Raw genomic sequence first — 26,918 nt, 5'->3', positions numbered from 1 at the left:
CCACTGAGCTAAATCCTCAGCCCTTTAAACAGTCTTTTAAAGATTACCCTGGCTGTTATGCACACAAGTGACTGTAGAAGGGTATCAATAATTTCTTTTTACTTTTGTATTTTAAAACACTCTACCCTCTCTCTACTGTGTTATTCTTCAAAATCATTTTACTTATTCTAAAAGAAATATAATAGCAAAAAAGCTCTCTAGTAATCCCCTTATTTCTCTTTACACATTCAAACTTTTTGACTATGTGGCTTGCAATGTCTTTACCCCTTCATTCTCCAATTCTCTTCAGCCTACTATAATATAACCCTCCCTACTGCCCTTAAATGTCTTCATAAATGTTTATAACTTCCACAAAGCCAACTGCAATGTTTACTTATCAGTTGTCATCTTACCAAATCTCTATCTGGTACTACTAACTACTGCATCCTTCTTGAAACTCTTCTCTAATGGCTTCTATCACATTACTCTTTAATTTATTTCCTACCTTTTAGTGTATTTTTTTCTCCTTGATGATTCCTTCTTCTGTTCTTTAAAATACTGGTATTCTCTATGTTCTTCCTATTCCTCTCAGTTGCTTAATCTTTGTACTAAGTCTCTAAGTGTCAAGTGGTTGGCCTTCTTCCCTTCCTTTTACCACACCACCCCTTCTATCCTTCAAATATTCCTTTAACTTATACATTCTAACTGGAAAATGCTATAAAAAAATCCCTAATTCATCCTTAATGCTTAATTTAGGTACTCATTTTGACTGTTTAAAATGATTGTCATTCATTTTTCTTTTTAAAAACTGACATATCATATTAGTAGATATATAGTTACATATGAATACTGTACATATATCAACACATGTATTTGAATGCATAAAGTACAAATGGATGGCTGCCATGTATTTTTATATTCCTGGGTCTTTGAACATTGCTTAGAATGAAATATATTCTTTGGTTTTTTTGGGTACTGGGGATCGAACTAGGGACCTTACGCTTGCAAGGCAGGCGGTGGAACCACTGAGCTAAGTCCCCGGCCCCTGAAATATATTCTTATATTATTGAGCTTAATTTCACACTGTTCTGTAGCCTATCTACTTTTATATAATTTTTCTAAAGCACATATTAATCTTCAATAACTTTTGACCAAATAAGGCTACAGTACAAACTACTTAGCCACACCCTCATGATTGAGCTATCATCTCTCTTTGCAGCTTCTTTTCCTACAATGTTGTCATTCTTTTCAGAGCCAGAGGATCACCTTATGGTATACGTATATCTAATGTACCATATGTTCTTTTGCTTCTTAGTTTTTAATATATTCTTCTCCCTTTACTTGTAGGACCCTTCTCCAGTTTACTAAACTCTCCTAATCTTAGCTCAAACGCCAACTCACATTGACCTGATCCACAAAAAGTGAATTAGGTACTTTTTCCTGTTTGTATATTATCTTGCACTAATCTTTACTTCAATACTTGGTACACTATAGTAATAACTACTAATTTTTAAAATCTTTCATTATATAATAAATAATCTATTTTATTTATTACCTATTTGAACTTTTACAAGTTCCTTACGGGTATAAATGATGTTTTGTTTAGTGTTCTAAAAACTTCACCATGGGCCCAGTACATACTAGGCCTAGTACATACTAGGCCCAGTACATACTAGTACATTAAATGTTTCTTAAATCTATCAGGATATGGAGTTCAATACAGAATAGATGGCATTTTTCTTCATCATTCTTGAGTACTCGACAAACAACTTTGAAAACTAAATAAAGAAAATTTTCCCTTTTCTTTTTTTTTCATATATGCTAATATGAGCAAAGGGTTCTTCTAATGCAGGTAAGCCGCTGAATTACCAGTTGATTACCACTGGCCTGTGGAAGAAGAGTAGGAGTTAAGAGAAATTCTTGTTTTTGCTTTAACCTGAGAATATCTCAATGATCTACTTTTCCAACTTTGTTTCCTAAACTTTCCATAAATAGAACTGTCAGGGTTTTTTAATGAACCTAAGTGCAAAACAGGAAGACTAAAAGCTAGGAATTATTTTTGTTTAGTTTCTTTTTTTTTGTTCTTGAAACAAAAATGATTATGCCTTAAACCTGAAGTGAAAATAAAAAGAAAATGGAATTCTAAACTTCATTCCATAATTTCAAAAGATGTGTCATATCATGGGCTTCTTCCTATTCATCTCTAATGAAATCTCATAGCCTACAAGCCCAGTTATTAACAGAATGAAATATTTTGTAAACCAAGAAGAGAATCACAAGATCCTCTACTTTCAAATGCCAGTGCAGAAATAATTTAACCTAGTGGGCCCCAGGCTGTTGTGTTCAGAAAGGCCTATATGTCACCTTAGTCCTTGGATAGATTCTAGGAACTTGGCTTTTGAGAACATTTCCTAACTAATGAGGTTGTAACTGTGCCAACCTACTAAGACTGCAAAATGAGACTTAGGGTAAATCTATTTTCCTTGTGAGTCTAGAATTTTACAGCCAAAGGATGCAAAGGGTACCTATGCAACCAGCTTTTGATAATATTAAACAAGGAAACAACCCTCTCATCATCATTTCACAAAAATATGTTAATAAAATTGTGGTCTTTAATAATATGGAAACATGGGGCATAATATCTGAATAGAGGATAGAATTTTAAATGGAATAAAGTTAGTATTATGAGAAGTTCACTACATTACCCTTATTTTTCTCATTTTGGTGAAGGGCAATAAAGGCCTCATCAAAGACCAGTAAAAGACATGTGCTTAGGAACAACTAGATTCAATAATTGTTGTCCTCCAACTTACTTTCATTTGGCACTGAAAGTACTAAACAGAAATGTTATGTATCAGGAATAATTTTTAAAAGCTGAAACTTTTAATAAGTCATACAGAGTTCACTGAAATAGTCTATTTTAACTGTCATAAATAATGGAAGACTATAATAAATTAATAACAAATTTAGTTCTAAGATATTTTAAGATCTGCAGTCTTCTTGCCAGCCAAATAACAAAATAAAAGAACCAAAAAACAAATTAACTGAGAGATGCTGATGCTTCTTTCAGTATGTCATAAAACTAATTTTTTAAACATTTCCTCCTTATATACAAAGTAAACATTGATATTTAAAAGTTATATATGGAAAGCATCATTTTTATCTTTCCTAAGCACAATCAACTTAAAATGCATTCATCAAATTAACTCTTCCTACATGTCACAGTATTTTTTAAACAGGCCAAATAAAAACCTCAAATTTCATCCATTAATATGTCCATGTGTTTCAGTAACTGTAATTGCCCAGTTTTTAACAATATAGCATGTTATACTTGCAAAAGGCTCTCTCAAATTCTAGGATAAAGAACAACTTTCAAAAGAATCACATACCTGTAGGGAACAGGGAAAGGGGATGTTACCAGAACCTCTACAGTGAGTCCTAGTCTCCTGCGAGCCACCGCAGCACAAGGCGAATTACAGGAAAGGTAGAAAAATGAGCCTGAGAAGAAGCTGAGCTTTGGGTCTGATCAGTGCTGCTCTGGGCGGCAAAGACGAAAACCCCCAGCTTAAGGCACCTTTTATTCAGTATTCAGTACATGGGGAGAAACAAATGTACCAAATGACTCGCAGAGAGTTCAGTACATCCGTGTAAACAAGATGTAACAATACAAAAATTAGGAGGACCTGAGTAGATGTTTGTTCCTCCCAGGATGTTTTCAGCTCCCAGGATGTTTCTTGTCCTGGAGAATCACAGCATCAAGGGATCATTGAGGTCTCAGTTGTGATCGGAGGCCAAAATGGAATTATGTCTCGGAATTCCATAGCTGGGCTGTAGGCAGAACTAAGCCATCCAAATGATTTTTCCCTAAAATTATGTAACATTGCTCCCGACACATACCTTTTGCTGTAATTCTTTTACTGCAGTATCTCTATCCATGCATGCCTGTCGGTAGGCTTCATATGCTTTATTGAGTTGTTCACCAATGTTTTTATCCATTCCTCTTTGTCCTGTAGCATCACTATAAAGGATGGAGTAAATGACAGGTCTGCAAGACAATCATAACAATTTCATAGTTACTAAGTTACATAAATTTCATTAAAAATGCATCTTAGCTGGGCATAGTAGCACATGCCTGTAATTCCAGCACTTGGGAGGCTGAGGCAGGAGGACTGCTATGAGTTTGACACCAGCTTGGGCTGCATAGTGAGTTCAAGGCCAGGCTGTACTACACAGCGAGACCCTGTCTCACACACACAAAACAAACAACCAAAAAAAAAAACACCTTAAAGATAGTCCTATAAGGTTTCACATTAACATTACAGCACTAAGTATTATAGAAGTTTATAAAGGCATAAACATTTCATCTAAAATCCTGATAAAAAGTACTATGAAATCTATTTTTAAATATTCTTTGCTAATGTTACAGTTTATAGAAGAGGGTTCCAGTTCATAAAAATGCTACTTTAAGAATAGTAACCTAAAAATTGAGAAATGTAAAAGGGCATTCTATTATTAATATTTTATTATACAAATATATAACACGATTAGCAATGTGGGAAGGGATTTCTTTTTACTAAGTGGACAGTTATTCCCACTTATAAGGTGAATTCTTGCTACACTGAAATTAGGGCAAAATTAAATAGATAATAAATGTTTGGGATGGAGTTCACACTGTTGTTATCACAGAGCAATTAAAATGTGTGAAAATGCTCTTATTTTAGCACAAAATCTAGGGAGAACTGCTGTTAGACTGTACATTACAAAAGAAAAATCATATCCTTTCAGTCCTACCCCTCTCCACTACATATTAGTTTTCTAACTTCCCTGCTGTTTCTGAAATATAGGTGATTTGCTCAGAGGAGTTAATTTGGTTTTATCATCTCAGTTTGGGCAACATACCCAACCACATTCCTGGGGTCTGAGCAGTTATCTAATCACTCTGATTCTTCTTGTCCAGGGCAAAAATCACATCATTCACCTTTCTCTTAGTTCTCTCAAAGTTACAGAATAGACAAAGTTCTCTATTGGTTATGGAGGTCCCAAATTATTTTACCTTTCAGGAAATCCTTTATAATCTCAGTCTTTACTTCATCATAACACCTTTCATTTTATCTTTGGGTACATAATGCTTCTTTTAAAAACTTTTTATTATTTTTAATTGATACATTCCTCTTTTTAAAATATCCAAAGTATTTATTGGGATGGTTTTCTCTCTTAACTCAGGAAGATTTTAGTGCTGCTTCCTCCTGAAGAAACATCCTTCTGGAAGCCCTGCTCTTCTTCCGTAGGCTGGCAGTGGACAATGAAGCAGCTAACATACAAAACTACTGTTTGTATATGGCTAAAGACTGGTGATTTTATAACTATGGTCATTTCACATACATAAAGTAGGACTTGGAGCTCTGCACCATGGGCTGCTTCTTGTTTCCTCTTCTCTTCTGGAGAGGATAAAAGAGTTTCTTTGAGTAGCATGTTCTCATGGGGAGATTATTAAAACTGGTAAAAATTTCTTATTACTTTCTTTCTTTCTTATTATTTTTTTGTGGTTCCGGAGATCAAGCTCAGGGCCTTGTGCTTGCCAGGCAGACGTGGTGCCACTGAGCTACATCCTCAGCCTATTTACTTATTTATTTATTTAGCATCTTATTACTTTCTTGATAGTGTCCTTTGACACATAACATCTTTCATTTTGATGAAGTCCACTTTACCTATATGTTCCCTTTTTTCTTGCACTAATGAAATAATTCAAGGTCATAAAAATTTTCATCTATTTTCAAGAGTTTTATAATTTTACTATTTACATTTGATCTTTGATTCACACTGAATTAGTTCTGTATATATGAGGTAGGTTCAGGTTCATTCCTTTGTGTGAGGCTATCCAGGTGGTTCTAGTGCCATTTTTTTCTTTTTTTTAAATTTGTATATTAATTGGTACATTTTAGGTATACAATACATTTACATTTATCATTGGGTGCTTGTACCTGAACAGGATGTATCTTAGTTCTTATTTTTTCCCCGTTACCTATGCGCCCTTCACCCCTACCACCCTTCCCTATTTACATAGACTTTATTTCCATTTTTTTTCTTTCTCATAATTTTTCTAGTGCCATTTGTTGAAAGGGTTATTTTTCACTGAATGGCCTTGGCATGCTTGTCAAAAAACATGTGACCATAAATCTCAATACTTTTTTTTTTGATGCTGGGATTGAATCCATGGCCTTGTACATACTACGTGCATGCTCTCCCACTGAGATGCCCCTCCCAAACCCCCACAATGATCTTTTAAATAAATAGGTACAAGAAATATTTCAATCCTAAAGGTAAAGTCTTTCATTTCATTCCACTAAATACATTCTTTGTGTTTTTTTTTTTTTTTTTTTTTTTGGTACCAAGGATTGAACTCAGGACCTTGCATTTGCAAGGCAGGTGGCAGAACCGCTGAGCTAAATCCCCGGCCCTCCACTAAATACATTCTTAAGTCATTTACCAGGCTTAATGAAAAAAAAATGCCATGTGTTTTATTACAATGTTCACAGTATCACTACTTTCTGAAGAACTAAAGGAACTGTAATTCTTTCGCCATTCCAGTCTGGAAGTTAGTTCCCACTGCTGTGCCTGATAAATGAAAAAGAATTCTGTTAGGATAATTAACATGGTTGGGACTTGTCTAGCCACAGACACCATGGAAACCTAAGTAACTAGCATTAACACTGAGTGTTACTTTGAGTACTTTATTTAGATACCTTGTCATCAAAAAAGTATTTATAAAAAAAGTATTTATAAAAGTGCCTAAAAGATTAAAAATAAGTACATAAAGAGGGAAAGAAAAGAGGAAATATACTAAAGCAGAAATTAGATGTTTGAATGGCTAAGTTATCTGTTATCTTTAAAAGCTGCACATGCTGGCAAACTGTCAACACAAAGCACACCTTTATTTTGAAATCTGGGACAAATCAGAGGCTTGAACTGGGACTCTGTAGTTTCATGGTTTGTTCTATTACTGATTGACCCTTAGTTAAAGGCCACTAAATCTTTTGTACTCAATTCTTTCTCTGTTGTACAAAAAGAATGGACTCAATTTCTAAGGAAATTCCTTGTTCTTTATTTCTCTAGTCTGTGAGTTAAAAATGAATGTCTATCCCATCAAAAAGGCACATTCTTGTTTTTAAAAATGTAAATGTGGCATTAAAATAGCTGCATCTTATGCAAGTAAATCATGTGGAGCCTTCACTTAAGGTTGTTGAGAAGTAGATATTACACAAGTCACTAAGAGGAACTGCTGAGTGAATTCCACGCACACACATACCATTTCCTGAAATAAGAATGAATAGTGAGGAAATAAATTTTGGTTAATATAAATAAATAAATAAGGTACTTAATTCTTATTGCACAATCAGAAGATAACTGGAATTAGATCAGTGACATTCACCAGAGAAAAAAGAAAATCTCTGAGATCCAGCTAATTAAATTGGACCAATTTCAAATATTAACACCCTGAACTTTAAAGCCACTTGACTTGTTCATCTATTTTTAAGCGTTTGTTAAGTGTAAAATTAATTTCACAATAGAGGCAGCTACATTTCAATTACATTTGGTAAACGTTCTATAAATTTGCCAGGCTTCAGGGGAATGCTTTGTATTTACAGTGAATATGCTCAAATCCAAGTCTCATGGGGATTCTCATTCTCCAAATCCAGGAGGTCAAAGTTAGAGCAACCTCTGTCTTAGGAACACTGTTGTGGTTAGGTTTTACTTTATTTCTTGGTTTGGTTTGCTGGTTTCCTCCATATAAGGAAAAGATTAAGACATTCTACTGTCCTAGGAGGTAGCTAGGCTAGCTGGATGTACACTCCCTCCCCACCCCACCCCACTGTAATCCTGTGGAAGCCTGGATACTTACCCGGCCACATTTTTTTGCTCTAGTAGTTACCACATTTTTTTTTTTTTTAACCACCAAGAGTACAGCTGGTTTCAGCAAGAAAGCAAAACAGAGGGTAGCAGATTCTCATCCCACTGCTTCAGTCTATTGAATGACTGTTGTGTGTCTGCCCAGTGGGAAACACCAAGAAGATCCCTGGGCAGCATGCCACTTCCTCTTTCACTGGGACAGACAAGAGGCAGCACAGGGGATGATTTTTCCTTGCTTTGGTAGTTTCCTGGTTCCCATAAAGATCTGTACACTGCTGGGGTCAAAGTTTGCTAAGAATTAAGAAAATATAGTTTGCTAAGGTATACAAAAAAAAAATCCCATTACTATTCAATTAGGAAAAAAAATGGTTTTGCTCACTTATTCTGGTTGTTTTTTTTTTGGTACTGGGGATGGAATTCAGGTCCTTGCACTTGTGCAGCAGGCGTTGAAACCACTGAGCTAAAACCCGGCCCTAGTTATGTTTTTTAACAAGATATTTTTACCAATTCTTCACTTCCTATTATTAATAGTCCTACTTGCTAATAAGATTTAGAAAGCTCAAATGACTTACCTATAGCTACATAGCTGTGTTATGAACTGGGCTAAATCTTCAAAAGTCTTAGTTCAAGGATTGTTTATTAAAGCCAGTTCCAAAGGATGGTGGATATATTTATTATCCATTTACTGAGTGCCAGTATAAGCAAAGGTGTGCTGGATACTACTGATGCAGTGAGAACAAAACAGACATGAAATCTACCCTCTTGAAGGTACCATTAGCTACAATTTAAAACATTTATGAATACCCTAAGAGATCCAAAAGCCAATAGAGCTTGGTGAAGCAAGTGGTCACATGTATTTATGACATTCAGGACAGGTTAGAAAGGTGGGTAGCGTTTGAATGGTGCTTTGAAGTATGGGTAGGAATGACCTTGCCCATTTCTTTTACTTCATTATCAAATTGCAGTCATTCTTTATGAAACAGGTTTCCCTCTGCTATAAAAATGTTTTCATTGTTAAATAATACCCATTTATTTTTTGGTACTGGAGATCAAACTTAGGACCTTGCACTTGCAAGGCATTCATGGTGCCACTGAGCTAAATCCCTGGCCCAAATAATACCCATTCTTCATGAAAGCAATCTAAGATCATATGCCTTTCTTATGTATTGTTCAGTTTGATCTTCCTGATTAGGACAACCCTGTAAAACTGAGACTATTATCAGGTATAACAATGATGGTTACTGTAGAAATGATTTAGTCAGTACTTTTTCCATGATGCTTAAAAACAAGTAGAGGTGATCAAAAAACAAAAGAGTTAAGGGCTGGAGATATAACTCTGTCAGAATGGTTGTCTAGTATGTGCAAGGCCCCAGGATCAATGCACAGGACTACAAAATAAACAAACAAAAAACCCCAAACAAACACAACAAAAAACCAGGTATGGGTGAAAATAAAGAACAAGTTCTGCACTCTTCATTTTCTTTGTTTTTGGAATAATATAATTTCCTGCAACTTTATGATTATACAGCACTGCTAAACAAATGCAGAGCACAGGTGCTTTTGCTCAATAAATACAGTAACTTATTCTTCCTAAGTGACAATAGATTTAAAAGTAGTAGCTGTTTTTTTTTTTTTTTTTTTTTTTTGGTACCAGGGATTGAACTTGGGTCCTTGCACTTTCAAGACAGATGGTGTAACCACTAGTAGTAGCCATTTTGTTTAGTTTATTACAAAATAGGCCTTCACTGCAAACTATGTGACATGGAATTCCATTTCATAATATAAAAAGCAAAGAGTAAAGTTATATGGAACATTCTGGAAGTAAAGAGACAGTATGATGTCATAAAAACATGTGCCATGAAAATATCTAACTATCTAACTCAATACTATAATATTGTGAAAATTACTTACTTTATTCAATAACATTTATGTATTCCTTAATAAACATTAGTAGGCAGAGTGAAAAAAGTAAAGGCTTTAAATTAAGATCCAGCTCTGTAATTTTCTACCCATTTACTTAGCTTTTCCGAGCATTAATTTTCATATCGTTCATTTCATAGTTTGCAGTAATTGTGAAGACTAAGTGAATCAGTTGTGATGAATCTATTTTATTTGTTCCTTAATATTTATTCTCTTCTCTTAAAGTGTAAGTATCCCTGATGTTTTAGCTGGTGTGATTGTGTGTTTTGGTCATTGGCAAAGGGATATAATGTCCAAGACAAGTTTCCTTTCACTAGAGTAGTAAGCCTCTTACAACATCATGGTGACAGCAACACATTAGGGATGGTGAAGCAATAAGAATGAAGAAACATAGGTCTCTGACACTGTGGATCTGGCAGGTCAGCTATGGACAACTTATACCGTGAATTTAAAACAAAAATTGTCTTGTTTAGCCACTGTTTTGTGAATTTCTAAAAGAAGAGAAGAGCTATGTCCTGACTGGCAAATACCCAAGATTAGTTCAGAGCTGAACTCATAGTAGGTGCTGCTTTTCTACCTGGCAAAGACAGTTATGGTCTTTTACTTTTTCAATTATAGCTTAGAATTTAATAAGGCAGACACATTTGAAATGCATCTTCTGAAAAAATAAAAATGGAAATTACACTTTAAAAAATAAAAAGCAAAAAGACTGGATGTCAGCATAGAATACAAACTAGTGAGGGAAACAATGTGGGGATATCCCATAGGAAACTATTGCTGTTTGTAGGTGAGGGTGAGGCTTGAAATAAGAGCAGGGGAAATGAAAGATGAGTAGATTCAAAGGACATTTCAAAGGCAGAATTAACAGGGTCTTGTGGCCAACTGGATCCCAGTAAGAGACAAAAAGGTATATTCAGGTATCTGTGATTATGATTCAGGCCTGGAAAGAGGCCTCAGAATCTGCATTTTAATGAGCAAAGTGTCCAAGGTGATTTTGGTGCAGATAGCCTGCCAGCCATTTTTCAAAACATTAGGTAAAAAGTGGTGATAGCCACAGAAAAATAAAAGAAAATTTGCTAGGGGAGTAGGAGAGAAATGAATTCAATTTTGGACAAAAGTGTTAGACAAGACAATAATAATAAGGGAAAAAAGAACCAATTGAGTGATAATCTGTAAGAATTAAAGAAAGCTAAATATGCCTTCTTCCATTGTGTTCTTGAAGTCTGCCTTACATTCTTCTAATACTAGTACTTTCTTAGATGGTCAACCAGGCCAAAATATTCTTACCAAGAAAATGCAGAGAAAGCTGTATTTTTGAAAGGAAATAATGTAGATGGCCAGTACCTTGTATCACAACATGTACACTTTCTTTAAAGAAAAAAAACTCGACCAGCTATTATCTATCTGAAGTTATCAGAAGAAAAACTAGAAAATGCATAAAATATAGCACTGTAGTGTAAGTGTTATCTTTACACAAGATACTATTGATTAGAAATGTAATCTAAAACTCTGGTCTATTAACCTTTCATACTGTTAAATGACAGGAAAAAATAAGTCTCTGGAAGGGTGCTTGAACGTGTGATTTTTCTTAAGTCTCTTCCTTCTTCTACTCTACTAAATTTATAACAATAACGTAGTATTAGTAATTACTTTTTAAATTTCTTTTTTGGTACTGGGGATGGAACTCGGGACCTTGCGCTTGCGAGGCAGGCGCCAGAACCACTGAGCTAAATCCCTAGCTAGTAATTACTTTTGAAGAGTTGCAGAGTTTGTATCTGTCTTCTGGTTTTAATTAGAAAAGTCTGAAAAAAGCCCTTTTTCAAAGTAATCTTAAAAGACTTCCCAAAACATAAGAATAATGAGAGGGTGGTCACAGGCTGCATGAGATTCATAAAGGGCAAAGTTGTTTTTGAAACAATAGTTAAAATCTTACTCTCTCCAAACGTTAGCAGATTAGTTGCGCCTCCAATATCCTCAAATCATTTATTATATCAACATAAAATGAAGGAAGAATATGAAAAAAGAGAGTTCATCTATAAGAGTGTGAAATTTTAGTAAATAGAGGATCTTTTCATGATAGGTTTATTTTCTCTTTAAATCACTGTTTAAAATTGCTGAGTAGCCAGTTAGCCTTGAAAATATTACCAGTGATAAACAGAAATAGGCAAAAGCCTCACAATTATGAAGCTGTACTCTGTGCTCTTAACCACTGGCACAGCTCTTCATACCTCTGCTTTTAATTTCCCTGAGGACACCTACAGGCTGTTGTGCAAATGTTTGCAAGTCCCAACTTGTTTTATTAGGAGTAATTGTGAGAACTCCAATGAGAAAATAAATAAGGTCTTGGAGATTTCCATATCTCCATTTCCAATCATTCCCAAGATGTTTAGGGTGTGACTTTAAATGTATAATGTAAGTTTAAAACTAGATTCAATATTTTTATACTGTGCAACATACTCTGTCCAACTGTTGAATATTCCTGGAGAGAGAGAACCCAAAATATCCCTGGGTAGCCTGACAACCTTTCAAATTTTCATCTGTTTAAAAATTACCCAACTTCCACCCTTTTTAGTGGCCACATTAGTTTTTCTTAAATGCAAAGACTGACATTTAGCAAATTCTAACACTTGCTGTGCCATCCTACTGGGGGGAAGCAAGAGTTGACTAAAATTTTTGATGCGCTATTTTACTTTCTTTTGTCTCTGGAAAAAAATTTAAAAGATGTTATAAAATAAAGATTCCAAACTTAATTTTGAGCTAGAGTATATTTCATGTGAAATGTATTAATTTCTGACAATTTATAGAGAATCTGAATTAAAGCCTGGTTGACCAAATTTAAAATCAAGAGCTATAGTTCAGAATACATCTCCAGCCTAGACATGTATTGGGTGCAAGTGAACAATCATTTACTCTTTCCATGGACTTCAGTTCATGTGTCCCAGTTTAGCATATTTAAAATAGTACCATTCTATAGAACACTGGTTCCCATTCAGTTAGTACATTAGGATCATCCAGGGTGGCTTTAAAAAATAGATCAGGAAACCCCGTCCCAAGGCTTTTTGAATCATAATTTTATGTAGGGACATGTGAGATGTTTAAAATTTTTTGTAAGTGATCAAGTCATAGTTGGGAAAGCACTGTAAAACACTATACAAATATACACCAAAGCAGGAAATAGGCCTTCATAAAGTGCCTCCTACAGTGAACTACTTTCTGAATTGTTCTAGAAGTATAGAATACAAAAACAAAAATAGCAGTTGCTAAGGTAGAAGACTTTCTCTTAAAAAAAAAAAAAAAAGAGAATGTATTTTAATACTTTGGCAAATGGCCCAGAACAACAGCGCTTTACTGATCTTGGTTCCATGAAATTCCCTTAAATCATCGTGTATATGACAAATGTTTTCATTATCAATGGCATTCTTGTGGAGAAATTTGAGGGTGACCACAGTCATTCTGCCATCATGACCCTTTTAACTTAATGTTTCCCCATCAATATTTAATCCTCCCAATTCTATTTAAATTCTCAAACTATCTATAATTAAGAAAGGACATAGATCCCATTGACATGCCTTCAATTCAAAGACACACATAGCCATGGATCAGGTGGTCAGTCGTCTTCTATTTAAATGGCAAGCATCTCAGCTACAAGGAAGGGGTTGGTTCCCTATTTCATCGTGGAAAACGACAGTGCGGGGGGGTGTAGAAACTGAAATATGTTTGCCTGGTGCTTTACATAAACCACCTCGTTTTAAAACTCTCAATAGGAACAGACACTGTCTTCCCTTTGTAGTTGAAATTGAATTTCAAAAGGGTAAATAAGTTGCCTAAAATCATAGAATTAGAAAATGAACTAGATAAATCTAGGACTGATATGAAGACATAATCTTTAGCTCTTTTGCTCCTAATTAAGTTTTGTTTTTATTTTTATCGAAGCTATACATACTTTTATCTTAATGAGTCAAATAGCTTTAACGAGGCTTAAGAGAAACAGTCCTTGGCATTCCCCTCCCCATTTCCTGCTTCCCCTTGGCAACCACTTTTGGTTGATTCTTTTTTGTATTTATCACTATCTCTAAGCAATATGTAATATTGCCACTATAGATTTTTCAGTTTTGTCTTCCCACTATGCAAAATAAGCATTCAGTTGTCTTTAAACACTTCCTCCTTTGTACTCTTCCCATTTTTCCAATATGCTTATATCCTATTTTTGGTTAGATTAGCCTTCAGCTTTTACTGTACTTTCTTATTACTTATGCTATTCATTGCAGAGCCATATAATATTCTCTGGCTGCTTATTCTCTCCCGAAAAACTTTTTCCATGAAAAAACTTGGTGTTAATGTACTTCCTTTTACCACTAATATATCTCCTCAATATATTCAGATATATCAGGTCTTCTATCAATTTCATCTTCTTTTCTTTTTGGTACTGGGGATCAAACTCGGGACCTTGCGTTTGCAAGGCAGGTGGTGGAAGCACTGAGCTAAATCCCCAGGCCCTCAATTCCATCTTCTTAGAGCCATCTCTCCCTCCCTCCCTTCTCTCTTTTTTGCAGTACTGAGGACTGAAGCCAGGGCTTTCACACTGAGCTACATCTTTAGCCATTTTTCTGTTTTTTATTTTGAGACAGGGTCTTGCTAAGTTGTTAAATCATCCAGGTTTGGCTGAAATTTGCAATCCTCCTGCCTCAGCCACGCAGAATGCTGGGATCACAGGTGGGTGCCACCCAACCAGCTAGGAATCTCTTCTTGGGCTTTCAGATTAATGCAGACTGGCAGCATGGATAGAAAGCTTTCAACCTGGGACTTTCTTTCACCTTGAATTTGGGAATTCACTTTGCTTATCTCTTTCTCTAACTAAATACCTTATTTTTCAGTATCCCAATTCTTTTTTATTTTACAACTCCATCTGATGGACCAAATCTTCAGCAGCTTCCTGAGAAAGAGTGTTTATAAAGTAAAATTTTTGTAACATTGCATAACTGAAAACATCTTTGCCATCAGACCTGATGTTTGGCAGAGTTTTGGTTGGAAGTAATTTGGGCAGAGTTTTGGTTGGAAGTAATTTTTCCTTAGAATTTTGAAAGCTTTACTATACTGTCTTCTAGTTTCCATTTGTTTTTGGCGAAGCCCAGACCCATTTTATTTCCTGATGAATTGTATTTAACTTATCTTCTCCTCCCCCAGAAACTAATAGGATTTCTCTCCTGTTGTCCTCAGTCTTCTGAAATTTTTATCTATCACAGTGGGTTCTTGGTGGGCCCTTCAATCTGATAATTCAGCCTTCAATTTTTTCTGTTGAAATATTCTGGGATTTTTTTTTTTTTTGTATTCTTTTCTGGAATTCCTACTGTCTGGATGCTGAATCTTTTGAACTGGTACTTTAATTCTTGCCACTTTCCTACTGTTCTAAAATGAATTTCTCCCTTTATTTCATAGACATAGTATCTTAGGTCTGTTGTCTTTGCAGCAAGTAGTAATAGCCAATCCTGGATAAAGAAAGTAATAATCAAGGGTAAGTAGTAGTATTCCAAGAGCTCCACTGAGATTGGGGAGATAAAAGCCAAACAATATTCTACCCCCAACAGCCCAATTCAACCATATCATTGAGCTTTGATATGTACTGGGATTCTAAATTTGAAGAAACTCAGGCTCAAAAGTAAGATTTTATCATCTCTACCCCAGGATGATTTGCAGTTCTTTAAAATGTACTTTTTCATGGGGTAAGAGATAAGTATGGGTGATCTGGGAGGTGAGAAAGGCCCCTCTGCTGGGTTTCCCCTATATGCCTATTTTACTTCTGGGTAAATGCTCTGCTAGGGTTCACACTTGTGGTAAGAAGCCAATTAAAATCTAAAGCAGTTTCAGGATGGAGGGAAATCACCCTGAATAACTGCTACTCCTCCACTCTGCCCTAGAAAAGAAAGCCATTATTGGGCTTTTCCAAGCTCTTAGGGACATGGATAATAAGAAGAGTTCATATTCTACTATAGAAAAGTTGTCACTTTGGCAAAGGAAGATGTGATTAAATTAGAGAAACATCTTATATTTTCTATATATTAACTGCAAAAAAGCATCAGGATCAAAAAAGCAGAAAATCAGTCCATAATAGTACACACACATAAATAAGACATTATCTGCCTTGGATGGTTAAGACAGACCTCTAGACACTCAAAAACACGTTTTCTTTACTTAAAAAAAGGAAATGGAAGAGACTGTCACTCTTAACTTTTTTTGATCATTTTTCACTTTCAGGTAAGACAATTCCACTGATCAAACCCAAAGCTTCCCAAGTCATTCATTTTGCTGGATGTCAGAACTTGGTGAAACTTTCTATCTTCCAAGAGATAAAATATTTCACTAAGAAAGAAGACATTTATGAGTCTCAGCTCCCTCCACCCCACTTCTATGTTTTTCTCATAGTATAGGCATTCATCACCATGATGATGCATTATGAGAAATGTGTCAGTAGATTCTGTCACAGTATGAACATTACAGTGTGCACTTACACAAACCTATATGGTATAGCCTACTATACATCTAAGCTTTATGGTATAGCCACTACAGCATATGGGGTCCATCACTGACTACTTCATTATGCAGTGCATGACTGTACTCTCAGACTGTTTATCTAATGCTGTGGGGTTTAAATGCATAACTAAACAATATTAGCAAAAGGGAAATGGGCATGTGATGTTCTAACCCTCTGTGGTAAACATTAACATGGTACAGCTCAATTAGGTATGCTCAGACATATCAGTGATCTTTAAAGAGGGTCTTAGTCACTTTCTTGCTGTTGGGACATACCTGAAAGCCATGACTTAGAGGAGAGGTTTATTGTGGCTCACATTTTCCATCCAGTCTGTTGGCTCCAAGGCGGGATGGCATGGCAGAGGGGTACAGTGGAGACAAATCTGGTCACAGCCAGGAACCAGAGAGTGAACCCAGGAACCAGGGAAGGATATATACCCTTTCAGGTCAAGCCCCCAGTAACCTGTCTCTTCTGGCCAGACCCCACCTCCTAACAGCACAATCAGCCTTCATGATCCAATCATCTTCATGACCCAATCATCTTTCAAAAGCCCTGCTTATGAACACATGAAGCTTTGGGGGGACACAGAGATATAAGTCCTGATAAAGGATATCATTGCCTCTAAGTAGGGCCTTGTTAATGGAGGAGGCTGTTGGAGGTTATACAATTTAAAATAGCGAATACTAATGTTTTCATAAATCAGATAAACTAGTGTGCTGGAGAATATTCATGAATGAGGAAACTGCAAGGGAAAATCTGCATCAGACAGGCATGGTGGTGGATGCCTATTTACACTCCCAACACTCTGGGAGGCTGAGGCAGGAGGATTCCAAACAGTATCACCACCCTAGGCTGGGCAACTTAGACCCTGTCTCAAAATTAAAAAGGGCTAGGGATGTAGCTCAGTATGAAGGCCCTGAGTTCAATCCCCAGTACTGGGGGGGAAAAAGTCTATACTCAGTATAGGAAAGTATAAAGGAGGAGTAGAACTGTGTGGGAGGAACACACATATTATAATCAAGGATTTGTGAAATTTTATCAAAAAGAAATAATGATTTTTAAAAGTTGAGAAACACTGATATCAAGACAAAGGTACCAAATTATGATGTCATGAAATTATGGTAAATGCTATATAATAAGTGGTTATGAATAATAAAACCATTTAAACATCCCACAGTAACAGTTGATTTGCTGACTGGTTCCAATAAATTTTCTTCAAGCAATTTAAAATAATGTATCTTTTTTATCTTGAAGAAATCTAAGTCCTTGATTTCTGTCCTTACGGTAAGTGATATTTCACAACAAAATTGGGTATTGTGTATTCTGCTGCTCAACTCCATATTTCATTCTACTCAAATATTTCAAGGACTTATACTTTTAACTTTCTAAGTAACCAGGAAAATTGAACTCATATTAGTTTTCTCAGTTCATTCAATTTCTAGTAATTTCTTACTACAGTGACTTAAATGTCAGACTTTGTTTTCACTGTTAACCTATTTTCAGTAGACTTCTTTTTTGTAAAGAAAAAGTCTGGTCATAAGTAAAAGCTACTCCAGATTATTACTACTCAAACTGTTTATTTTTCTCACATATACTGATAATTACTATATATAGTTTATCTCTAAAGGTAAAAGAAAGGTCAGGTAACTGTCCAGGATATTTTTCCCATGAGGTAATAACTAAATAGTTTACTTAAATATTCCCACTAGTTAATACAAATTACCATGAGGTAATTACATGAATAGTTTACTTAAATTTTATTGGAAAGACAATGTACAGTATTTTTTTTTTACCCAAACTCTTTTCGTAAAAGAAAAAAATCCCTTTGGTTGCACATCATTGTGCAACACTAGAGAACTATACACTTATGAACGGGTAAGATGGTAAATTTTGTTATGTGCACTTTACCACAATTTAAAAAATTTTAATAGACTACACCAGTGCTGGTGAACCTATGGTAAGCATGCCACAGCAGGCTGTTTGTATCACTGAAAGCTCTACAAGGTTCTCCATCACTGAACGAGGGATTGTAAAAATGACACATGTACTACCTAAGTCTGAAAGGCTTGTTTTCAGCTGCATAGAGCCTGGTATTCTTGCCTGTCCCAATATCCCTCAACTTACTTTTGAAGAAATGCAAATACTGCACCTATATTAAAAGACTGCATACTAATTACTCACTTGAAAGGTGATTCACATAATTCATAATTCAGATTCTAACTAAGATTTTTGTTATGTATTCTGATAGCTTCCTCTTTCCCTTTATCCATGACTCAAAATCATGGCAGCAAGTAGAGGACAGCAGGGCAGAAATGGCAGCCATACAATAAATCCTACAGGAACTAAAATTTGCCTTGACATAACTGAATACACATGAGGTAAAATTATACAGTAATATTTATGCTTGTAAGATGTTAGAAAACAAAAAAGTATAAATAGCAGTAATGTCTAATCAGCTAATGCACTGCATCAGAACAGTGAAGTTTTATTGTATTAGTAGGCTTTCAATTTTTTTTTTTTAGTTCTTTTATTGGTACATTTTAGGTATACAATTCATTTACATTTATCATTGGGTGTTTGTACCTGTACATGATGTATCTTGGTTCTTATTTTTTTCCCCATTACCTGTGCACCCTTCACCCCTCCACTCTTCCCTATTTACATAGACTTCATTTCCACTTTTTTTTCTTTTCTCATAGTTTTTCCTTTCCCTCTTTTCCTTTCCCCTTCCCCTCCCTTCACTCCTTCATCACTGGACCTTTTTTCCTATTTCAAATTATCAATTATTCATTATAATCATTTTAACCCTTGTTTACACTATCAGTTTCTCACACTAGTGAAACTATTTGGTATTTACACGTGTGTCCTATTTATTTCACTTAAGAGTATGGCCTTGATATGCATCCATTTAGCTATAAATGACTAGTTTTTCATTCTTTATGGCTGAGTAGTACTCCATTTTATAAAAAAACCACATTTTCTTTATCCAGTTTCCAGTTGATGGGCACTTGGGCTGCTTTCAAGCTTTAGCTATTACAAACTGTGCTGCTATGAACATGGGTGCACATATATCACTGTGGTATGATTCTTTTAATTCTTTTGGGAAGATACTCCGCAGGGGAATAGCTGGGTCAAATGGGACCTCTAGTCCTAGTTCTTTGAGGTGTCTCCATACTGACTTCCACAGTGGTTGCACCAGTCTGCACTCCCACTAGCAATGGAGAAGGGTTCCTTTCTCCCCACAACCCCACCAGCATTTGTTATTTGTTGATTTCTTGATAGCTAGGCTTTCAATTTTTAACAGTTACTTTTGTATAATGAATATGACATTTAAAAGCACAAAATCTTCATTACAGGGCAAGCCTACATTCATGTTAGTAGTTATTTTTGCTATACTAATCAACCATAACCTAAAATAATCAAATACATAGGCATTCACAGAATGGTTGTATCCTACTGAAAATAACACTATTAGTGTCCAAAGATATCCTTCATAGTTCACAGATGTATATTGCTAAGTTACATTACTTGCCTAAGGTCATATTCTTGAAAGTAATAAAAAATGTTTGAAATATTTATAAAAGTTAATAATTCTACCAAAGATTATTTAGCTCTATTACTTATGTATTAACTTATTAGCAGAGTTACAAAGGTGGACTTTGGTTAGATGTATTCTTTAGAAGCCAAGCCTCCTCCATTTACATGTACAGTGCACATCACACATGCCCTGAAGTGTCCCAGTGCTTTTCGTTTCATTTGCAGTAAGTATAAGCATGTGGAGCATGTGTTATTTTCTCACTTGCTCATTTTGAAACCTGCTGCAGGATTTAGCTATAGTAGAATGTCAGCTTAGTTATTACCTTTTTAAGTAAGAAATTTCCCAGCAAAATTGGGAAGCTAGTGACAACAAAGCAAAACTGATGCTATCCCAGTTGAGTCTCGCTCTTGGTTTCTTTCAGGGTATAGAAAAACTTGTCTATGTGGATGTAAGATCCTTTCTTTCATAACTAGAGAAGATGAGAGGAAGACTAGTAAAGCATTTTACTTAGCAGTCTCTGCCGACCTACAGAATTTTTCTTTGACAATTAAAAAAAAGTACAGAGGTGTGTGCTTGTGTGCATGTGTGTGTGTGCATGTGTGTGCGAGTGCATGTGTGTGTGTGTGTGTGTGTGTGTTTTAGGGGATCACCAGGATTAGTAAAGCAGTTCTTTCTGCTCTTAACATTACTGGCGTCCTGATCCTTTCATTTATTTGGATTTACTCTAAGGAGTTTTTATTTAAATTCTGGATGATTTTGCTCCGATCCAGGTGGTTTCATGAATGAATTCTTTCAGCTTTTCAAAGAATAAAGTTGTCATGAGAAAGAACTCTCCCCATATCTTTTAAGAAACCAGGGTAACTTTGACAGCAGAAAAAGATGAAATTCAATTATTGATTTTAAATAAAAATGTTACTAAACAGGAATGAATATATGCTTAAATATTACACTATGACCAAGTAAGGTTGGAATGTAAACTGAAAATATATTAAGATGACTCACCACTCTAACAGAGTAAAGAAAAGCTCATTTGATAGATTATGATAGCTGTAAAAAAATTGATAAAATTTAACTTCTATTACTGATTTTAAAAAGTTTAAGTAGTAATGAAAAGACATTGTCTCAATAGAATAAGAGATACATTCCAAATGAACACTCAATATCTATTATTTAAAACTGTTCTTAAAGTGCTAGCCAATGCAAACAGATTTCTATGTCTGCCAAAAACTAACTTTGGCCACAGTCCAAACACCCATTCTCTGTAAAAATTCTAATAAGCTAGAAATATTAAAAGAAACGTCCTTAACAAATGGAACTTATTAGAAACTAGAAATAAACCTCATATTTAATGGTGACAGAGTAAAATCATCTCTAAAGTAAGAAATAAGGTAAAGATAACCATAATCACTATTATTATTTATCACTGTTCTGGAAGGGCTACCACTGCATTAAAGAAAAAATTTTAAGGGAAGAGATAAAATCATTATATTTAAAGGATTGTTTTCCTGGGAATTCAAGATAATTTATTAGGACTAATAAATTTAGAAAGTTGGCCAGATATATGAATACCTATATACTAGTCATAAAATATTACAGACTATAATGGTTAAAATCCCAAAAAGATTACTTTAATGGCATATAGTTTACTTAAATTTTATCTGAAAGACAATGTAATAATATTCAACAAAATCTTGAAAAAATTGAAGAGGAACTTTAAAAGTCATAAAGCAGATTGATATTTGTGTATAAGCAACATTTAGATCAAAGCAATAGATGAGTCTAAAATGACAAATGTACACATGGGAATTTGCTATATTAAGGACATTTCCAATCAGTTAGGAAAGAACTGATTTTGACAAAGGATTTCAGCAACTCATTCATAAAAACAAAGACAAAAACCAAATCCCTATCTTATACCGTGTACAAAAATAATTTTTAGATGTTTCAATGAGTAAAGCATAAAAAATAATTAACAGACAACATAAGAGAAGACTGTAGTAATTTTGGAGTGGGGGCTCCCTTCTTGCATGAGATACAACCTGGGCATTTTAAACCAAAAGGCTGATATGATAGTTTTAAAAAAATACTTGCCAAATATTTCACAAATGTGAAATAATATATTTATATTTTAATGAAAATAGAAAAACTAGGCAAAATATGTGGATAGGGCATATTAACTGTTGGTTAGCTACATTACGGTACATCTAGACAAGGGAATATCATGGTGATATTACAATAAATAGAGCAAAATATGGCAAGACTTCCACTATATATTTTTTAAAAATCCGAAACAGCGGATCGCAGAACAGTATACATAGAATATCCCATTTTCAGAAAAAAGGGAAATAACACCAATTTGTACATACAAAAGAGATGTGGAAAGCTTTGGATTACATATGGTTGGGGAGAGCACTCAGAAAGGTTTCACTTTGTGCTTTATACATAACTTATCATTTGAGGATTCACTACCCCATCAAATAAAGGGGACAAAATTGAGTTTTCAACAGAATAAAAGTCTCTGTTGTCTCTCCTTTAAACATGTATTCCAACCATGGTAGCCGGGCGGATCGATTTCTTTTTCTTCAATTCCACATCACTTCACTTCCTTTATTATCATTTCTCCCTTATGCTAACTTGTCAAAGCAATTCCTGTGAGACAAATGACATTTCGCAAGGCTGCTTTACTTTTGCTTGTTACAGCATAACAATAAGAAAGTACAACTCTTTGGTAGAGTATCTTACCCCTTCTTTGACAAGTCTTTGACAAGTACAGTTTTCTGTGCCTGTAACTCGCTTCTAGTGTACACTGGAGTTTACCTAACGTCTAGGTTCCCACTGCGGGCGGGGTTTGTTTCTGTTCTTTCCGCCTCGGCCACCCATTCCCTCCTTGACCCTTTGGGAAGTTACCCAACTTCTCACCGACAGGGCTGTGATGACATTCTACAGGAAAGCAGAGAGGAATTGTGCAACCACTTTGGGAAAATCAACAGAAAACCGATTAAGTTTTCGAAAGTGTATCCACGACAGTACTTGCTTCAGCCTCTCTCTCCCGAAAGGAAATCGGGGACACTCCTGACGGGGTCCACTGCTCAACCCGACACCATAGGCCCTGCTGCCCTCCCTTCCCGGCCCAGGGGGTCAAGTCGAGACTGCCGCCGCAGAGCCGGGCTGGTCCCTCCCCTGCACCCTCGCAGCTCCGGCAGTCAGGCTGGGCCGAGGTCGGGGCCGAAAGCCCCTCCTTGCCACCGGCGCACCAACCCTCGGGTCCCACTCGGCGGGGGGCTGCCTCCGCGGCTCCCTGGCTTCTCTCCCGGCGGCGCCCACGCTGCCTGAGTGTCCCTCTCGGCCACACACACTAGTTCTCTGTCGCCGCGCTCGACGGATTCAGACATCAACTCACTCGTGAAGTTCTTACTCACAGATCAGGGATTCAGTCCCGCTCACAAGGCAGGTCGCGGCCCCCCGCCGGGTGACTACAACCGGAAGTTGTTTTCCGTTCCAGTTCAGAGGGCAGCGCCTGCGCGCGGAGCCAACAGGCTGCGCTCCCCACCCTGCGGGGCCGGGGGGGGCGGGGCGGGGGGCGGGCCTCCCCGCCCCGCCCCGCCCCCGCCCCGATCGGCTCCGCCCCCGATCAGCCCCGCCCAGAGCGGTCTCGCCCATCAAAACTCCGCCCCGTCAAAAACCCCGCCCTGTCTTGCCAAGCTCCGCCCGTTCGTGCCTCTAAGGAAATATATCTGCATACACCTGATGCCTCCCAAGGGAACAAGATGTCAAATTTAAAAGTCACTTGAGAGTCTTGGATAGAATTTTGGCCAAACAATAAATAACCAGGTCAAACATCATCCTGTCTTAGAATTACAGTACACAAGAATCACAAGAAGAGCTTAAGATGTAGTTCCAGCAACCAACCCTTAGAGATTCCAAGTCAGTGAAACTGGTGAAGCCCAGGAACCTACATTTTCAACAGATCTTCAAATAAATGTGATGAAGGGTTACCTTTAAGGTGTACAGTTTGAGAAACACTACACACACACACACACACACACACATTTTTTCCCCTAATTAGTAATACTTTTCAAAAGATGTACTTGCTAAAGTTGATTGATTGGTAAATGGAACTAAAACTTTATTAGAATTTTGGCATGAATTAAAACTTCCTCATTATTCCATTTCTTAGCCATGCTTGACTCTTCTCTGAGGTAAAAATTTTAGACAGTTACAGTGAGAAAGATGACTCTATAAAGAGCAAGAGGATCAAGTTCTGGCTGCTCCAGTTTCTCCCTGAACTTCTGAGCCATGGAAGTTTACCGCTGATTCTCAGGCCACTAAGTCCAAGTCCAAGTGCAAGTCCAAGCCTGGTTGACTTGAACACTGGGTGTATTTTTTAAAAGCCGAAGCCAAAACATAGCTAAACTTTTTTTATTTAAATAGACGTTTCTTGTAGTTTTCTTGTAATAAAGAATTGATTTCAACATGACAATACAGTAAAAACACATTGTTTTTTCTAGATCAGTTTTAAAATTCAGAAGTTCCCAGTATGGCCTCTGTCCCCACTCATGCAAACCTTCCCCATCATCAACATTCCCTTGGGAAAGCCACTGCTAACACTGATATGCTGGTTTTTGTGCGGAAATAAATTTTTAGCTCCTTTAGGTAAATACAAAGAAATAGATTGCTGAATTGTATGGTAAAGGTATGTTTAGTTTTGTAAGAAACTGTCAAACTGCTTTTCAAAGTGGTTGTACCATTTTACTCTCTTACTAGCAATGAATGAGAGTCCCTACTACTCCTAATCTTTGTCAGCATTTGGTATTCTTAGAGTTCTGGGTTTTGGCCATTCTAATGAGTATGTAATGGTATCTAATCATTCTAATTTGGAAATTCATGATAACATATGAAGTGGAACATCTTTTCATGTACTTGTTATCTGTGTATCTTTCTGGGCAGGTATCCAGAAAGGTCTTTGGCTCAGTTTTGAAACTGGTTGTCTTCTTACCCTTGAGTTTTAAGTGTCTTTTGTGTATTTTTGCATAATGGACCTTTTTCAGATATCTGGCTTGCTTTATATTCTCTTGATAATTACTTTTGCAGAGCAGAAAGTTTTGATTTGAATGAAGTACAGTTTATTCAGCCCTACTTTGAGTAAATTTGAAGAAGCTGCTTCGAAATTTTCTAATTGAAACTGTAGAATTTAATACACACTCTGAATCCAAGGCTAAATGTGCAGACATTTTTGAAATATGGATAAAAACTTTGGTAAGGAGAGAAAAATCTAAATATACAAATTTCTTAAATCTATTCTTTGCTTTCCACTCCCACAATGTTGTAGCATGAAGAGAAGTGGCTGCATATCTGAGTTATGAATAAATGCTTATGGAATTGTTTTGCTAATATGGTGTCATATATTTTCCTTTTTCTGTAATAATTATGATTGTTTTAGAATTAACAGATGGTATATTTAATGAAGATTAGGGATAGAGTTTAGACATTTATTTGAGGAATAATTCTTCAAAAGAATGACAAGTTTACTCCAACTTTCCTTGATGTCAATATATACCTCTGGTCAATTAACAGTAATATGGCATTAGTACTGGGGTGGGGCATTGTTATGGCTCTTATCTAGATCCCCCCCCCCCAAAGCCTCATGCAATCATAGGTGGGGCTTTTTCAGAGGTGGCCTGCTACCCACTCTAAGCAGCCTCGATGAAATATAAGGGATAGAAAGATCTGTGGTTGGCCCTTGTTGCTTTGTTACCTTCAACCCACCATGAACTGTTTCTCCTCTGTGATGCCTTTCTGCCATACCACCCTGCCTTGGAGCCAGCCAATTATAGACTGAAACCTCTACAAACTATGGGCTAAATAAACCCTTCCTCCTTTAACTTTGGGAGTCTGGTATTTTGTCTCAGCAATGAGAAAAGTTACTAAGACATATATGAAGAAAATGGGGGAATTGCATGCTTTAAATATTTTGGGACCTGTGTTAAAAACTGTTTAGTATTTTATTGAGGGTTCTGACTATAAATTTAGGGAAAAGGGAACTTGCCAATATAATATAAACACTTGCTACAGTTTGGAATGTCAGGTATGATCTCCATCAAATCTTTGGTGTGTAGGGCCGGAAATTTAGCTCAGTGGTTCTGCCACCTGCCTTGAAAGTGCAAGGTCCTGAGTTCCATCCCTGGTACCAAAACCCCCCCCCAAAAACAGCTTTGATGTGAAATACTACAGTTAAAGAATATGGTTGATTTTTGGTTTAAAATGACATCTTGACTAGTAGTTGGGTATCAGAATCTTCATCTAAAATGCCTATGAAAAATCATAAAAATATGAGCACTTATAATGTCTTGAGAAGCAGAGGACAAGGCTGATGGAAAGGGCCATCATGAAAAGGGCTGTGCTCACTTGCCAAACTTGCTCCCTTCAGTCTGAGTCTTCCCAGAAGAATTGTTTTCTACTTCACAGGCACTGTAAGAATAGCTATATCTCTGTTGAGAGGAGCTTAGCACTAGAATTTGATGGAATGTTGCCCCACTTACAAGAATGGTAGAGCTGAAATAGACATGCACCTTATTGTTTGAAGGCAACCAAACCTGAAGGGTAGTAAGAGAGGTACCTGCTTGTGGCATCTACTCATGAATTGACAGTAACTTTATTACTTTGTATTACCTGTTGCCCTAATGCCCCATTGGTACCTTTATTACCCATTCTGGAGCTATCATTTGGAGAATAATAACACTAGCCCACCCGGAGTGGTTAGATATGATGCTCTGTATCCACGCATGTCAATATGCTTGACTCTCTTTGGAGGTTTAATTTTTCATCAATGTTTTGTATCAAGGAGATACCAATAATTATTTTTGATTAATCAAGAATTCTCCTCTTCATAATAAAATAAGTAGACAGTAAAGGAAAGGATCTCACCTCACTCAAATACCCACAGTGTCAAAGTTGATAAGTGTCAGCCTCAAGCGAAGAAGTTAGCTATGAAATGTATATGCCTATTTGTCATTCAGCTTAAAGTCTATGCTAAGGAAATAATAG

The 26,918-nt window shown here is 36.2% G+C and overlaps 1 protein-coding gene across 10 annotated transcripts in view; it reads right to left on the bottom strand.

Moving 5' to 3' along the window:
- Tank (TRAF family member associated NFKB activator) overlaps positions 1-26,918 on the bottom strand; it is a 100,816-nt gene that overhangs the window by 53,176 nt on the left and 20,722 nt on the right. For 3 of the 10 annotated variants that reach the window (XM_021265684.2, XM_087199380.1, XM_087199391.1), the window contains exons 1-2: positions 23,294-23,435; positions 3,877-4,024 (exon numbers count right to left, since the gene is read on the bottom strand). In XM_021265684.2, coding sequence (XP_021121343.2) covers positions 3,877-3,975 — 99 coding nt within the window. In that variant the 5' untranslated portion in view covers positions 3,976-4,024; positions 23,294-23,435. Of the gene's footprint in view, positions 1-3,876; positions 4,025-5,361; positions 5,587-23,274; positions 23,436-26,918 lie in introns of those variants that run through there. The other 7 variants (XM_087199381.1, XM_021265691.2, XR_015446588.1 and 4 more) reach the window with 6 other exon arrangements.

This window comes from Heterocephalus glaber, unplaced genomic scaffold (genome assembly GCF_053883595.1).
Source record: "Heterocephalus glaber isolate CG9 unplaced genomic scaffold, H.glaber_assembly_v1.0 deba00000347, whole genome shotgun sequence".
In the NCBI taxonomy this organism is placed as follows: domain Eukaryota; kingdom Metazoa; phylum Chordata; class Mammalia; order Rodentia; family Bathyergidae; genus Heterocephalus; species Heterocephalus glaber.
The sequence above is the reverse complement of the archived record's forward strand: the minus strand, read 5'-3'. Positions and strand labels throughout refer to the sequence as shown.